The 15,374-nt window shown below is 40.5% G+C and overlaps 1 protein-coding gene across 13 annotated transcripts in view; it reads left to right on the top strand.

Moving 5' to 3' along the window:
• LOC138751733 (cAMP-responsive element modulator-like) overlaps positions 1–15,374 on the top strand; it is a 211,658-nt gene that overhangs the window by 56,465 nt on the left and 139,819 nt on the right. For all 13 annotated transcript variants that reach the window (XM_069914424.1, XM_069914423.1, XM_069914426.1 and 10 more), the window contains one exon: positions 1,421–1,521. In XM_069914424.1, the coding sequence (XP_069770525.1) occupies positions 1,421–1,521 (101 nt within the window). The remainder of the gene's footprint in view (positions 1–1,420; positions 1,522–15,374) is intronic.

Raw genomic sequence — 15,374 nt, 5'->3', positions numbered from 1 at the left:
GTAAATAGTGTCTGATCATGACAGTCAACTTTCAAACTGTAACTTTGCATCCACAGACTGCTCAAATACCTCATGAAGTATAGCCATTGGTGAACCTTTGTCATAATTGCATCGATATGGAGGCTACAGGATAGATCTTCAGAGATGTTGACACTCAGGACTTTAAAGTTCTTGACCCTTTCCACTGCTGAACCCTCGATGAGAACTGGGGTCCGTGTTCTCCTGATTTTCCCCCTCCTGAAGTCTACAATCAGTTCCTTAATTTGGCTAACATTGAGTTGAAGGTTGTTGTGACACCATTCAACTAGCTGATCTATCTCACTCCTTGTACACTTTCTCATTGCCATTTGTTATTTCCGCTGATGGCATTGGTGTCATCAGGAAATTTGTAGATGGCATATGAATTATCCCTAGCCACACAGTCATTGGTGCAATGCAAGTACAGCAGTGGGCTCAGCATGCATCCTCAGGCTCTTTCAGGTGGCCAGAATACACTGATGTAAAACTGCATATTTTACCCCCAAGGCACACTTTCTAACCAGCCTCTGGGAGGGATAATTACTGAAGCCCCTCTAGGCTCCTGAATGTAGCTGCTTGAAAGCGTCTGCTAAGGGGCAGGCTGATGACACTATCAGCTGGCATCCCAACTCTTCCCCCCCCACGCCCCGACATCTCCCACCGGCAGCCCCGTCCCAACTTACCGCTGACCTCCCCTCCCCAGTAAGGGAAGGTCTGTCAGGCAGTTGGCCGGGGGGCTTCAGGCAATGGGGAGGGGGGCGGCTGTCGGGCAGCGGTGTGGATGGCGGGGGCTGTCGGGGCAGGGGCAGCCTCTGGGGGCCGTCAAGGCAGGGGCAGTGCAGGCTGTCACAGCCCAGCTGGCCACTCCTGCACCGGGGACACTCTCTGCTGATCAAAATGCGGGATAGTCAAAAAAAGGGAAATACAGAGCGGCTCCAGCTGCATGGCTGAATTATGGGTAGGGAAGACAGCCATTGCTATGCTGCATATTTATGACGGGTGGCACCAGTTTCCCCACCTCCTTCAGGTGGGCTGTAGCAGCCTTTTAGGGCTTCCACCTGAAAGGTGAGTCTTCAGGTTGGGATCCTCTTCAGCAGCCATCCTTAAGGCCGACAATGCACCTGAAAGCGGCTGTGTTGATTGTTACTGAGGAGGGGACATTGTTTCTGATTTGTACTGAAACAAAATTATAGTTCCTGATGTAATATATAATTTTATATATACATGTGTTTGCTTGGGTGAATGACTATTGAATTTCTCTGCTGAGCAAACACCCCATTTCTTTGAGATGGTGAACCAAGAGTCTTAAGTTTATTGAGAATTCAGATGTATTTTTGATCATGCAAAAAATTATATTAATTATATTACTTTTAATTTTGATTTGCGCCTCATGTATTCATAGGTAGCTACAATAGCAGAAACAGATGAATCTGGAGATTCTGCTGAGGTTGTGACTGACTCCCAAAAACGAAGGGAAATCTTATCCAGACGACCATCTTATAGGTATGATTTTATTTTAAGAATTGACCTCATTACTGCTTCACTTATAGATTTTGGTGTTATTATTTCTGAAAGTTTTACATTTTTTACAAAGTAAATGATGTCCCCTGTTGGATTCTGATATATTATGAGTTGTTCCAAATGAAAATATTGTATGTTAGATCAAAATACTGTGTGTGTGTGTGTGTGTGTGTGTATATATATATAAAACACACACACACTCTTCACTCGTAAATTTTTAGTGGTTCATTTACTGCATCCATTACTCAAGGTGTGGCCTCCTCTACATTGACTAAACTGAATGCAGACTGTGAGATTGCTTCGTTGAGCACTTTCTATTGCAACAGTAAGGACCTCTCAGTGGCCAACCACTTCCAATTCCACCCAATTGCCACACTGACATGGTGTCTAAAGCATCACACATTGTCAAGTTGATGCCACTTGCAAATTGGAGGAACAACACATGGTATTCCATCTTAGCAGTCTCCAACCAGATGCATAAATGTCGTCTTTTCAAATTTCCATAAACCCCTCCCCAGTCTTTTCTTTCCATCAACCCTCTGTCTCTTTTCATTAAGCTCCACATCCCCTTCCCATCCTTCTCCAATCAGAGAGCCATTTTTCTTAGTCCTATATCCACCTTTATCTGTGCTCCTCCCCCTTCTCCCCACTCTTAACGTTTTATTCAGGCATCTGCCTGATTTTTGGTCTTCCTGAGAAATGGGTCAGGCCCATGACATCAATTGTCCTTTACTTCATATGGATGCTGAGTGACCTGCTTAGTTTCTTCAGCACTTTGTGTACTGCACCAGCAATCTATCCATTTGCAGATTTTCTTGTTTATCTTTAAACATCTTCCTTGTTTTGAGAAACTTTTTTGATCTTGAATTTTGAAGAATTAAAGCTGCCTTACATGTTTGTATTTTTCAGCAAAGAAACTGAACATGGATTTCCTCAAAGTTTTGTAAAAATTAAACCATTTTCAAGATTACTTATCCAAATGTGGATAATTTGGCTTATTAGAAATGTTAATAGAAATATTTACATCACTGAATTGCTTCATGGATAGCAACAATAACCTCTGTATATTGACACTTTTGAGATAGCAAAACATGTTCAAGGCATTTTGCTGGAGAATTATCCAGCACAATCTCCAAACAAGTCATGGGAGTCCAAGCATTTAAAGGGATAGCTATTAATTCTGAAATTATTTATAAATTAGATTTGAATTTAAGACTAGAAATTGGTAGAGATGTTAGGACCAAAAGGATTCATTGAGTATGGTAAGTAGTCTTGGGCTTCGTATCAATAGAAGGATCTAGTGGCATTGGACAGGGTCCATAGGTGATTGGCAACAGTAATTCTGGGGAATGAGACAGTTAACATATAAGGAGTGTTTGATGTCTCCTGCCCTGAACTTGCTGGTGTTTAGAAGGGTGGAGGGAGGGGGGGGGGTGGGGGGTTGGTGGGGAAATCGCTTTGAAACCTGTCTAATATTGAAGACTGGATAGAGTGGATGTGGAGAAGATGTGTCCATAGTAGGAGAATCTCATACCAGAGGGCACAGCCTCAGAATTAAAGGACATCCTTTTAGAACAGAGATGAGGATAAATTTCTTAACCCAACATGATGCATCTGTGTAATTCATTGCCACATGAAGCTGTGGAGGCCAAGTCATTGGGTATATTTAGAGTTTGGTTGGTTCTTGATCAGTAAGAGTATCAAAGGTTATGGGGAGAGGCATGAAAATAGGTTGAAAGGAAAAATATGCCACCTTTTCGATGGTGGAGCAGACTTGATGGACTCATGGTCTAATTATGCTCCAAAGTCATAAGTCAAAAACAAAGTAAACTTTAAAATCAGTGTGTGTTGGAAAGTGGTAGAATCTGGGATAGTTAGAAACAAGCCCAAGAACCACTCATTTATACTTTGTATGCATGAATCTTTTGTTAATATTTTCCACGTTCTCCTCAATTCTTCCACTTGTACACATACGAGGGACAATTTGCAGTGGCCAATTAATCAATCATCTGCACATCTTTGGGACATGTGAGGAAACAGGAACACCTGGAGGAAACCACACAGTCACAGGGAGAATGTGCAAACTCCACACAGACAGTACTGAAGGTTGGGATCAGCCCTGGGTCTCGTGTTTTGAGGCAGCAGCTCCACCCACTGTGCTTCTACCACCACTGGGTTGATTGGAATATGAGGAAAATTTTAAAGTAGCATTAATGTAGAATTAGTGTAAATATAATTATAAGTTGTGCACACTCAGTGAGCTGAAGGGTCTGTTTTAGTGTTGTGAGACACTGACATGTTACTAAATAGGTAAGGAGTAGCTTTAAAAGAGAGCAAGGGATAGATGGTTGATCAACTTAAAATTGCACAGTAGCAGATAAAAGTTATTTGGGGTTAAATACTAGCATGGCAGTCAAAATAGAGGCCGAGTGTACGTGGCAAGAAAAATCACAGTGTAGTGGCGCTTTAGATAAACTGCAACTCCCAGAAGTCTAGTGAACCGGCACTAACATCATGTCATGGCACGTGTGGTTCAGTGTTTTAAAAATATGCACGTGACTCAAGTAAACAAATCCTGATTTACCTGCAACTGTGTGTGTCGTAATTTCACATTCATCAGCCACCACTGCATTTTAAGTGGCTACAATTGGTAACCCCAACGTGCTCAAAACGAGCTTTTGGACCATATGGATACTGTTGCTGTTAAGCTGCCGCCCTTCTGGATGGCGGAACCAGAGCTGTGGTTTTGACAGGCTGAGGCACAATTTCACTTCAAGAAGATTGAGGTGGACACAACTCGCTATTATCTTCTCATCAGTGTCTTGGATCAAGCCACTACCAAGCGAGTCGGTGTTGTCCTGCTCAATCCACCAGAGCCTGGAAAGCGCAAGTATGACACTCTAAAAGTGCTCTTGCTGCAAAATTACAGCATGTTCCGCAGAGAGAGGGCCACCAGACTGTTACACATAGAGGAGTTGGGTAACTGTGCCCCCGTCTGAACTAACGGATGATATGCTGTGCCTGGCATCCGGCCAACGGCCAGATATGTTATTTGAACAGATCTTCCTGGAGAGGATGCCAAAAAATATTAAACTGTTATTATCACAGAGTTCTTTCAAAGACCTTAGGGCAGTTGCTGCAGAGGCAAACGACCTGTGGCTGCAAAAAAAAACACACCACAAAAGGTCTTTGGACAATGTCACTGCATTACAGCTGTCTGCACCCAGCACCTCTGTTGTTGACAGTACTTCCCAAGCCCACGCTCTCAACACACTAGCTTCTATAACAAGGCAATGTCTCAAGTCAGACAGATACTTCCATCTGGTGTTTTTACCACTGGCATTAGGGAGTCAATGCACCCTGTGAGTTCTCAGGGAAACACCTTGACCAACAGTTGTTAATGGCTGCGACGGTTGGCCGAAAATCTATTAGCCTTCCACTATCCCAATATAAATTTTTGATGGACACATGATTGGTGGTTAGTGTTTAGCTAACTGCAGTTAGCTAAACAAGAATTCCGCAAAATGGAAGAGCTGGGGATAATTCGCAGATCTGACAGCCCACGGGCATCTCCATTTTATTTAGTCCAAAAACGCACCAGAGAATGGCGACCTTATAGAGATTAGATGGCCCAATGACGTCACTACACCGGATCGCTACCCTATTCCCCATATTCAAGATTTTTCAGTGAATCTATATGGGATGAAAATCTTTTCAAAATTGGAGTTGACGTGTGGCTATCATCTGGCCCAGATGACATCCCGAAAATGGCAATAATTTCTCCTTTCGGATTGATCGAATCTTTATGTATGCCTTTTGGGTTGAAAAATGCAGCTCAGACCTTTCAGGAAGTTATGGACGCAGTAGGGCGTCCATGGCCAACGTCTTCATTTATCTGGACAATATAATAGTCGCCAATAAAACTAAAGAAGAACACGTGAAAATTTGTGTGTAGTCTTTAGACGTCTGTGAGTATTTGGACTGACCATCAATCCAGATAAATGTGTTTTTGGACAATAGCCCATAGAATTCCTGGGGCATACAATCACTGACAAGGGTGTGGTTCCGTTGCCTTCCAAGATCGATGGCATTACTGAATATTTGAGACCACTGTCAAAGGTTTGCAAGAGTTCTTAGGCGTGGTTAATTTTTATCATCGATTCCTTCAAGCAGCAGCTCATGTTATGAAGCCTCTGTTTAATCTGCTGTCTGGTAATCCCAACTCTATTCAGTGGACAGATGAAAATTGAAATGCTTTCATAAAGACAAAGAAAATATTAACTCAAGCAACCATGCTCAGTTATCCAGTCCTAAATGCAGCCACCACCCTTTCAACAGACGGCCATAGGGGGTGCACTGCAGCAGAATGTCGATGCCAATGGCTTCCATTGTCTATTCTTTAGCTGCCACCTCTGTGAGGCTGAGAAAAGAATACAACACCTTTGATAAAGAGCTCTTAGCCATATATTTGTCCATCTGTCACTTCTGTTACTTTTTGGAAGGCAGACACTTAATCATGTTCACAGACCATAAACTCTTTGAAGGTGTTGGAGTCCTGATTAGCTCGACAACAGCGGCAGTTATCCTTTGTTTCAGAATTCTCTACCAGATTAATGTACATTTCTGGAAAAGTGGCTGATGCATTTTCCTACTCAGTTGTGCTCGAGGTATAAGCTATGGTATTGACTACATGGCTCTCGCCACTGCCAAAGCATGTCGAGATGAAGTCATATCACACCTCGATAACCAACCTACAATAGAAAAGTATGAAATAGATGCCAATGGCAAGCTGCTCTTTTGCGACATATCACATGGCCAGTGGTTCCAGCTTCGTGGAGATGTCGCATTTTTTATTCTGTCCTTGGTCTATCTCAACCATCCATCAGATCGGCCATTTGTCATTTAAGACAGATTTGTTTGGCATGGTCTGAAGAAAGACGTCATGCAAATGGCCAGATCTTATACAGCTTGTCAAAATCCATCGGCATACAAAAGTATCACTACAATTCTTCCCACTGGTAACTCGCTGCTTTGACCATGTCGATGTAGACTTTGTGAGTCCAATTCCAGTTTCACGAGGCTACCACTATCTCTTTATGGTGATCAATAGATTTACAAGATGGCCTGAGGCAGTCCCCATGACGGATGCTTCTATAGATTCTTGTGCACAAGCATTCCTTAATTCCTGGTCAGTTCGCTTCGGCCTACCGGCACATATCACTTCTGATAGAGGACCTCAATTTATATCTTAATTATGGTCAGCCTTATCTCGGCTCTAGGCTTCTTCGTACAAATGGCTATAACCTGCAGTCTAACGGGATGGTTGAACAATTTCATCGTAACCTTAAATCACCCATAATGGCCTGTTGGGCAGTCGAATTACGGATGTTGCTCAGCATTAGGACAACTTCATAAGAGTTCATCTGCGGAGCTTGTATACGGCGTGCCTATGGTGGTCCCAGAGGAATTCATTCCACATGGATCCAGTAAAGATGAAGATTCCAAAGAGCTGCTGAGCAGACTAAGGGATACTGTAGGCAAATTATCCCCTGTACCACCATCATCACTTGGCAAACATATTTCTTTCGTATCACACGAAATGAAAGACTCTGAATACATGTTCATACGTAGAGGAACACATGGACAGCCCTTGCAGGCACCATATGAGGGCCCATATAGAGTGATAAGAAGAACGAGGTCAACCTGCATCTTGGACATTGCTGGGCAGCCTTTGTCATTCACAATTGACAGGTTCAAACCTGCCCATGTTGACAAAACGCTCCCTATTCAACAGCCAGCAGTCTGGGTCGTCATCCCGAAAAAAAAACTACCAGTTTATAGTTCGGGGGAAGGAGGGCATGTAGCAACACTATAGATAGACTACAACTCCTCCCAGAAGTCTAGTGAACTGGCGCGGGATGTCATAACGTGGCACATGTGGTTCAGTATTTTTAAAAAAATACTCGCGTGACTCGAGTAAATTAGTTCTGATTTAGCACTTTTGAACACAAGAAATGCCCTTGACTGCTGATCTGAGGAATTGAGGAGCAACCAATCCTTTGGTGGTTTAATAATTGGACCATTATTTAGATGCTCTGAAAATTCTAGGCCATTTTGTTTGCAAATGATGTTGCCAAGTGGTAGCAAATAGATGAGTAATAGGAGAGTGAAGGGATCTTTTTTGTTGAATACTATAAGTAACGATAGTGTGAAAATAATAATGATATGAGTGGGTATCTTATCTTTCTTTAGTTAGGAAACTGCAAATTCAGTGTTTTTTTAAATAATTTGAATAGAAATAGGTTGATGAATATATTTTTGATGCGACTTTTTGATTTTCCACTTTTTAAAATAAAAACCCTTTAACTTCATTTTGAAATTGTCTAACAAATTGGAAAAGTTCCCTTTGATAGTCGTAACTTCAATACGAATTGGGCAAATCAAATTTTTTCCTGCTTGTTTTTTTATTCCATTAATGTTTACTGCTCAGTTCAGCATTACTGATATTGTTGGGATGCTCATTATTTATTAATTACTAGCAGGATACCCGGCATTGCCCGGGAAATAAAACACTCAGTTGTTAACTACATTGTTGAAGCAAAATACTAAAAAAAAGTTTATGGTAATTTTGCATAAATATACTTTTCTGTTTCCTGCTGCCTGCTCCTTGTTTGGAGGCCTGAGCACTGAGGCAGAGCTGGTATTGCTGTTCTGTTTCCTACTGCCAACTCCTTGCATGTCTGGAAGCATCAGCAGTGAGGCAAGACAGATATTCCTCTGATGTCTCTTGCTTTCTCCTTTGTCTAGCCCTATGGGCTTGTGAAGAGCTTCTGCCAATGTTACTTCACTTTTTTGGGCCCATATTGAACTGGGTTTAGTTTCTGAATCTACATTAATGCACAGCACTAGAACTAATTGAAGTGCTCCTGGTCCAAGTTCAAATTTTGTTTGTGAACTTCATATGACCTTAAAGGTTAAATTCAATGTGGTCATGACATTCAGTATCAAATGCAAGTCAGTGCAAACTGGTCAAAAAACACTTTTGAACTTCATATGACCTAAGGGTTAAATTCAATGAAATTCAACGTGGTCATGACATTCAGCATCAAATGTTACCCCTACAGAACCTCCTTGGACATTTCTAGAGTGCCTCATATTGATTTGCATGGAGAACAGACAAACAAACAGATATGCATGCACAAATATAAATTAAATTAAATTTCAATTGACTTACTTGTTGTGAGCTGGAGTATTTTTTTTCACTATTTTAAGTGAAATAGGACATAACATTATAAATTTATAAGGATTACTTTTCAACTTCATTAATTTGCTGTTTAATGCCACAAGCAAAATGCTTTTACTACAAGGTAGTTTTTTCACTGTTTTTGTATTTTAATTCCGCCATTGATATTCCTTATCCATGAGCATAAAACTGATCTCTTAGGCCAGTTCATCGCCATTTGCTAGAGTACTGATAGCCTGCAGCTGACGTGGACATTACCCCTCCATAAATCTTCGTCCGCGAAGCCAAGCCAAAGAAAGAAAGATAATCCTGGGTAAATATCCTTGACAACCATTACTCGGGATTTAAACTAAGTCTGGTACCTAGACTTACAGAATAAAGAAAGGAAAAAAATATAATCAAGCAAAAGGGTAACAAGACAAAAAAAATAGAATTGAAGACACAAAAAAAGGATAGATGGGGAAAGAATTGGCAATACTTCATCAGACTGTGTGGCTTGGAATGACAACAACACTATATAAATTCGCTGATGATACCATGGTATGAGTTGCATTAAAAGAACAATAAGGCAGCATACATGAGGGAGACTGAAAACTTAGCCAAATGGTGAACCTCTCACCAAAACCAAGGAGTTGATTGTGTGGCCAAAAATTCCCTGGGCAAGAAGAGGATCTGCATTTCACCATCAGGTGCCCTTATCGCTGCTGAGCAGAAGGTCAAAACAACAGAGACATTTGTGCACTAGTTCTCACTGATGTAAATGCACAGTCCCCCCCCCTCCTCGAGTTCTTGCCAGAAGCAGCAGAGTCTCTTCTACCTTGAAGGAGATAAGGGCATCAAACTGGATCGCTGAGTCTGGAATGGAGTCCTGGAGCCATGTTTCTTACACACAAGTTGTCCTAATTGTATGTTTAATGTACAATGATTCAGTTATTGCCTAAACCTGATTACCAGACAATCAATAACAACAATTTGTTATGAGAACTATAAATCAACCAAAGGTTTTTATGTATTACTCATTTTCTTGTGACATTGTTATGATTTGGTAATTACTTGGGTAAATATGTCTATTAAGTTCGAAGGCAGTGTGGGAAAAAAAACCTTTGAGATGACTGTGCATAAAATGGTCAGGTGTTTAATAAAAGTTTTTTCCAGTCATACAATATGATCTATGCCCTGAAATTTTAGATTTATTGTTGGAATTATACATGACATCACATGCAACCTTCAGATTCATTTTCCTGCAGAACAGGCAGAATTACCTGGAGCAAAAGAAAACTGTACCCAATGTATGTTTACATGTAAACAAAAAAAATGTAAACAATTGAACAATACACAGAGGAGAAAATAAAACAAACAGTAAAGTGCAAAATTAAGAGTTTTTAAATGAGCCTCTGATTGAGTTTGTCATTGAGGAGTCTGATGGTGGAGGGATAGCAGCTGTTCCTGAACCTGGTGGTGTGAGTTTTGTGGCACCTCTGCCTCTTGATGGAAGCATGTGGTGTGGATCCTTGATGATTGTTGCTGCTCTCTGATGGGAGTGTTCCCCGTAAATGTTCTCGATAGTGGAAAGGGGTTTTACTTGTGATGTTCTGGGCTGTATCCTCTACCTTTTGCAGGGCTTTATGCTCAAGGGTATTGGTGTCCCCATACCAGATTGTGATGCAGCCAGTCAGCATACTTTCCACCACACATCTGTAGAACTTTGCCAGGGATTCCGATGTCATACCAAACCTCCACAAACTCCTGAGGAAATAGAGGCATTGACATGCTTTCTTCACGATGCTGTTACTGTGTTGGCTCCAGGAAAGATCCTTTTGAGATGATTTCAAAGAAGTTAAACTTGCTCACCCTCTCTACCTCTGATCCCCAAAATATTATTGGATCGTATACATCTGGTCTTCCCTTTCTGAGTCAGCTCCTTGGTTTTGGTGACAATGAGTGTGAGTTTATTGTTGGTGCACCAAATTATCAGTCTCCCCCCGTGTGTTGACTCATCGCTTTTCATACAACCCACTACAGTGCATCATCAGCAAATTTGTAGATGGTGTTTGTACCAAGTCACTCAGTTATAGGTGTAAAGCGAGTAGAGCAGGAGCTAAGAATGCAGGCCTATGGTGCTCTGGTACTGATGGAGATTATGGAGGAGATTTTTGGATCAATCCTCACTGATTGTGGTCTGTAGGTAAGGAAATCAAGGATCCAATTACACAGTAGGATGTGGAGTCCCCACTGGGTAGTGCATTGAATTTTTTAAAGGAAGCTTTGAAAACATTCAAAGATGAGATTCCTCTGCCTTTTGAGTTACTTCATACCTTCAGGTAGCTTGAACTAGAGCAGGGGCGGGCAAGTGTGGGCCGGATGGTGTGTCAGTGGTCAAATGGCTGATGCTACCATAAATTAAATAAATGAATGCAATGATGTATTTCAGGTCAGGGAAGGCATCTTCAAATCTGGAAATGCACCAAAAATCACGAGTTAATCATTAAAATGACACAATTTAAAAAAAAAAGCATAAAAATCAAAAAGGAGAAAAATTAGTCACAATGAAAATAAAACCACTAACCCCAAAATTGACAGTAGTGAGGGGAGGAGGATGTCACACAGAGAGGGGTGTATCATAGAGAGAGGTAGTGGCAGTGTGACAGTTTATTGATAGGACCACAATCCTCTGGAGTTTAATAATACAAAAATATAATCTGCAAATTAATCATATCAGAGATACAAATAATGTGAATGCAGATTGTTTATCAACACGTTAAAATTGATCATGTATAGAAATATTCTCAATATTGGCTTACTTTATTATAATGTTGTATATTGTTATCTCATTAGTGATTTTAAAGACAGTTTAGCTATTACTGAATTTTAACTCGAGTTAAAATTCCTTTCAAGGGGGGAAAAGTGTGACAATATATTGTTAGTTTTTCAGTGGTATTATGCCAGAATGATCTTAGCTTCACACACGCCCATGTAGAATGTAGGAAAGTTCCAATTTCAATGTACACTTAAAGCATATTTAAGAATTTGATTTATGCAATTTTTGTGGTGTAGGATATAGCTGATGTAGAAAATTATATTGGACCAGTCCATATCTTGCATTAATCACTGATGTCATACTATCCAAACACCAATCACACCAGCATTGCTCAGGTATTTTAACACCTGGATCCAACTCTCACCTCTCCCTCGACATTTGTAGGTCTGACTTAACATTTTCGCCTTGGAGAGCAGAATACATCCTAGTTATGAATTTAGGTATATTTCCCAGTTGAAGCATCCCCTCCACTTCATTACTTGAGGGAGGGGCCATTGTGGAATCCCATCTCTCTCGCAAGAAGGACCTCAACTGAAGAAAGCAGTGGAAGGTTCCATTTGACAGATTATGTTTCTGTTTTAGTTGTTCAAAGGACACAAGTAGCCCTTTTTCTTAGCAATCTTCAATATGTTTAATTCCTTTCTCATGTCAAATATTTAAAATTTTATTGCCCAAGTTCATGGGCACACTTTTTTTCCCAATACTCTCATTAATTTCATGCCAAATTATAATCATATTTATTAAAGTGGGGTTATTTTTTAAATTATTAATTTGACATTTCATTTATAAATGAAATCGTTCACTGTACCCTCTCTTATTGTATGTAGTCCCATATGGATCCATGAAGGAGAGTTCTCTTCGAAAAAGGAAACTTGCATCGGCTGTGAAATAATATTTTTAATCTTAAACCTCCCAATTTATATTCCCACATCAGTTTCTCCATAACGATCCTAGGAATTTTATTATTCCAAAGAAATTGTCTTACAAGACCATAAGTATCTTTTAAAAAAAAATTAGGCACATAAATTGGCAATGATTGAAAGAGATATTGCAGTCTTGGCATTACATTCATTTTCACACAATTAACCCTTCTAATTAAGGTAAGTGGGAAGTCTTTCCATCTTTGTAAATCCTCTATCTTTCCAAGCAATTCGAGATAGTTAAGTTTGTACATATACTTTGTACAGATTTTGTAAGTTATTATCCACCATTATTCCTAAATATTTAATTCCATCCATTTTCCATTTAAACCAGCTTCCTTTTTGATATCTTTCATAGTCAAAATTTGTTAATGGCATCATTTCACCTGAGACTCTCCCAATTTTTTTTTCCAGTGTGGTCTGTAGTTTGGCCAAAGACTCAGCCAGGTCTAATAAATATAGCAGCATATCATCTTCAAATAAATTGATTTCATGCTCTTCCTGGCCAATTCTGAATCCCTTTATATCAGGTTCTCTCCTTATAATTTCTGCTAATGGTTCAATCGCCAAATCAAAGAGACCTGGAGACAGTGGGCTCCCATGTCTGCTGGATCTACTCAAAGGAAACATCAACGACATTTCGGCTTGTGGTTTATAATAAAGAGTTTTTATTCAATCAATAAATGTTCGGCCCTTTCCAAATTTTTCCAGTACTTTGAATAAGAATGACCACTCTAGTCGATCAAATGCCTTTTCTGTATTTAATGATAGTTATACTTGGATTTTATTTGGACTTTGCCAAATGAATTATATTAAATAATCTGCTCACATTATCTGCAGAGTGTATTTTTTTTGAACATTTTATTTTTGTCTTTTTTTTAAAAAACATAGTAACATTTTAAATATACAATATATTAAACTTTTTCTCGCAAGCACAACAAACATAGAAACATAGAAGATAGGAGCAGGAGTAGGTTATTCGGCCCTTCGAGCCTGCTCCGCCATTCAATGAGATCATGGGTGATCTTAAAGTTCTGTACCCCGTCCCTGCCTTCTCTCCCTTATACTGAGGAAATATATCTAATTCCCTCTTAAATATATTCAATGAACCTGCCTCTACTGCCCTCTGTGGCAATGAATTCCACAGATTCACCACCCTCTGGGTAAAGAAATTCCTCCTCATCTCGGACCTAAATGGTTTGCCTATTATCCTCAAACCATGGCCCCGGGTTCTGGATTCCCCCACCTTTGGAAACAACCCTTCCGCGTCCATTCTGTCCAGTCCTGCCAGAATTTTATATTCTCTATGAGATCCCCTCTCAATCTTCTAAACTCCAGCGATTACAACCCCAAATTGCGCAATCTTTCCTCATAAGTTATTCCTGCCATTCCAGGTATCAGCCTGGTGAATCGCCTTTGCACTCCCTCCATTGCAAGAACATCCTTCCTCAGATAAGGCGACCAAAAATGCAAACAATACTCCAGGTGTGGTCTCACCAAGGCTCTGTACAGCTACAGTAAGGTATCCTTATTCCTATACTCAAACCCTCTTGATATGAAGGCCAACATACCATTTGCCTTTTTAACCGCCTGTTGTACCTGCATGCTCGCCTTCAGTGACTGGTGCACAAGAACCCCTAGGTCTCTGCACTTCCCCATCTCCCAATCTATTGCCATTTAAATAGTAATCTGCCTTCCGGTTTGTATTACCAAAGTGGATAACCTCACATTTATCCACATTGTAGTGCATTTGGCATGTATCTGCCCTGTTCCCCAATTTATCCAAATCACACTGGAGGTTCCTGACGCCCTCTTCAGTGCACACAACTCCTCCTAGCTTAGTGTCGTCTGCAAATTTGGAGATATTACATCCAATCCCCTCATCTAGATCATTAATGTAAATTGTGAACAGCTGGGGTCCCAGTACAGATCCCTGTGGCACCCCACTGGTCACCGCCTGCCACTCAGAAAATGAGCCATTTATCCCAACTCTCTGTCTTCTATCTGCCAATAAGTTCTCAATCCACATCAATACCTTGCCCCCAATCCCATGAACCTTGATTTTGCATGCCAGTCGTTTATGTGGGACCTTATCGAAGGCCTTTTGGAAGTCCAGGTACACCACATCCAGTGGCTCTCCCCCATCTATTTTACCTGTCACCATATCAAAGAATTCCAATAGATTTATCAAGCACGATTTACCTTTTGTAAATCCATGTTGACTCTCCGATCCCTTCTCTGCTAGTCATATGCTCCATTATTACATCCTTAATAATGGATTCCATCATTTTGCCCACTATTGATGTAAGGCTCACCGGCCTATAATTCCCCGCTTTTTCTCTACCCTCCCCCCTTTTTAAATAGTGGGGTAACAGTAGCTACCCTCCAACCCATGGGTACTGATCCTGAGTCTATCGAGTTCAGGAAAATAATTCTTAAAGCATCTGCTATCTGAATGTCCACTTCCTTAAGTACCCTAGGATGTAGATTATCAGGCCCTTGGGATTTATCAGCTTTCAATCCCATCAATTTCCCCAAGACCATGTCCTTAGAGATACTGATTTCTTTCAGTTCCTCCCTTGCATTAATCTCTATGTTTCCCAACATCCTCTCTTGTGAAAACAGAACTAAAGTAAGAATTTAATTTGTCTGCCATTTCCTTATTCCCCATTATATATTCCCCTGATTCTGACTGCAAGGGACCTACACACCAATCTTTTCCTTTTGACATATCTATAAAAGCTTTTGCAGTTGGTTTTAATGTTTGCCGCAAGCTTACTTTCGTAATTTATTTTTGCCCTCTTGATTAATCCCTTTGTCCTCCTTTGCTGCATCTTGAACTGTTCCCAGTCTT

The sequence above is a fragment of the Narcine bancroftii genome, chromosome 1 (genome assembly GCF_036971445.1).
Source record: "Narcine bancroftii isolate sNarBan1 chromosome 1, sNarBan1.hap1, whole genome shotgun sequence".
Classification (NCBI taxonomy): Eukaryota; Metazoa; Chordata; class Chondrichthyes; order Torpediniformes; family Narcinidae; genus Narcine; species Narcine bancroftii.
Note: the sequence above shows the minus strand (reverse complement) of the source record. Positions and strands in the feature narration are given on the sequence as shown.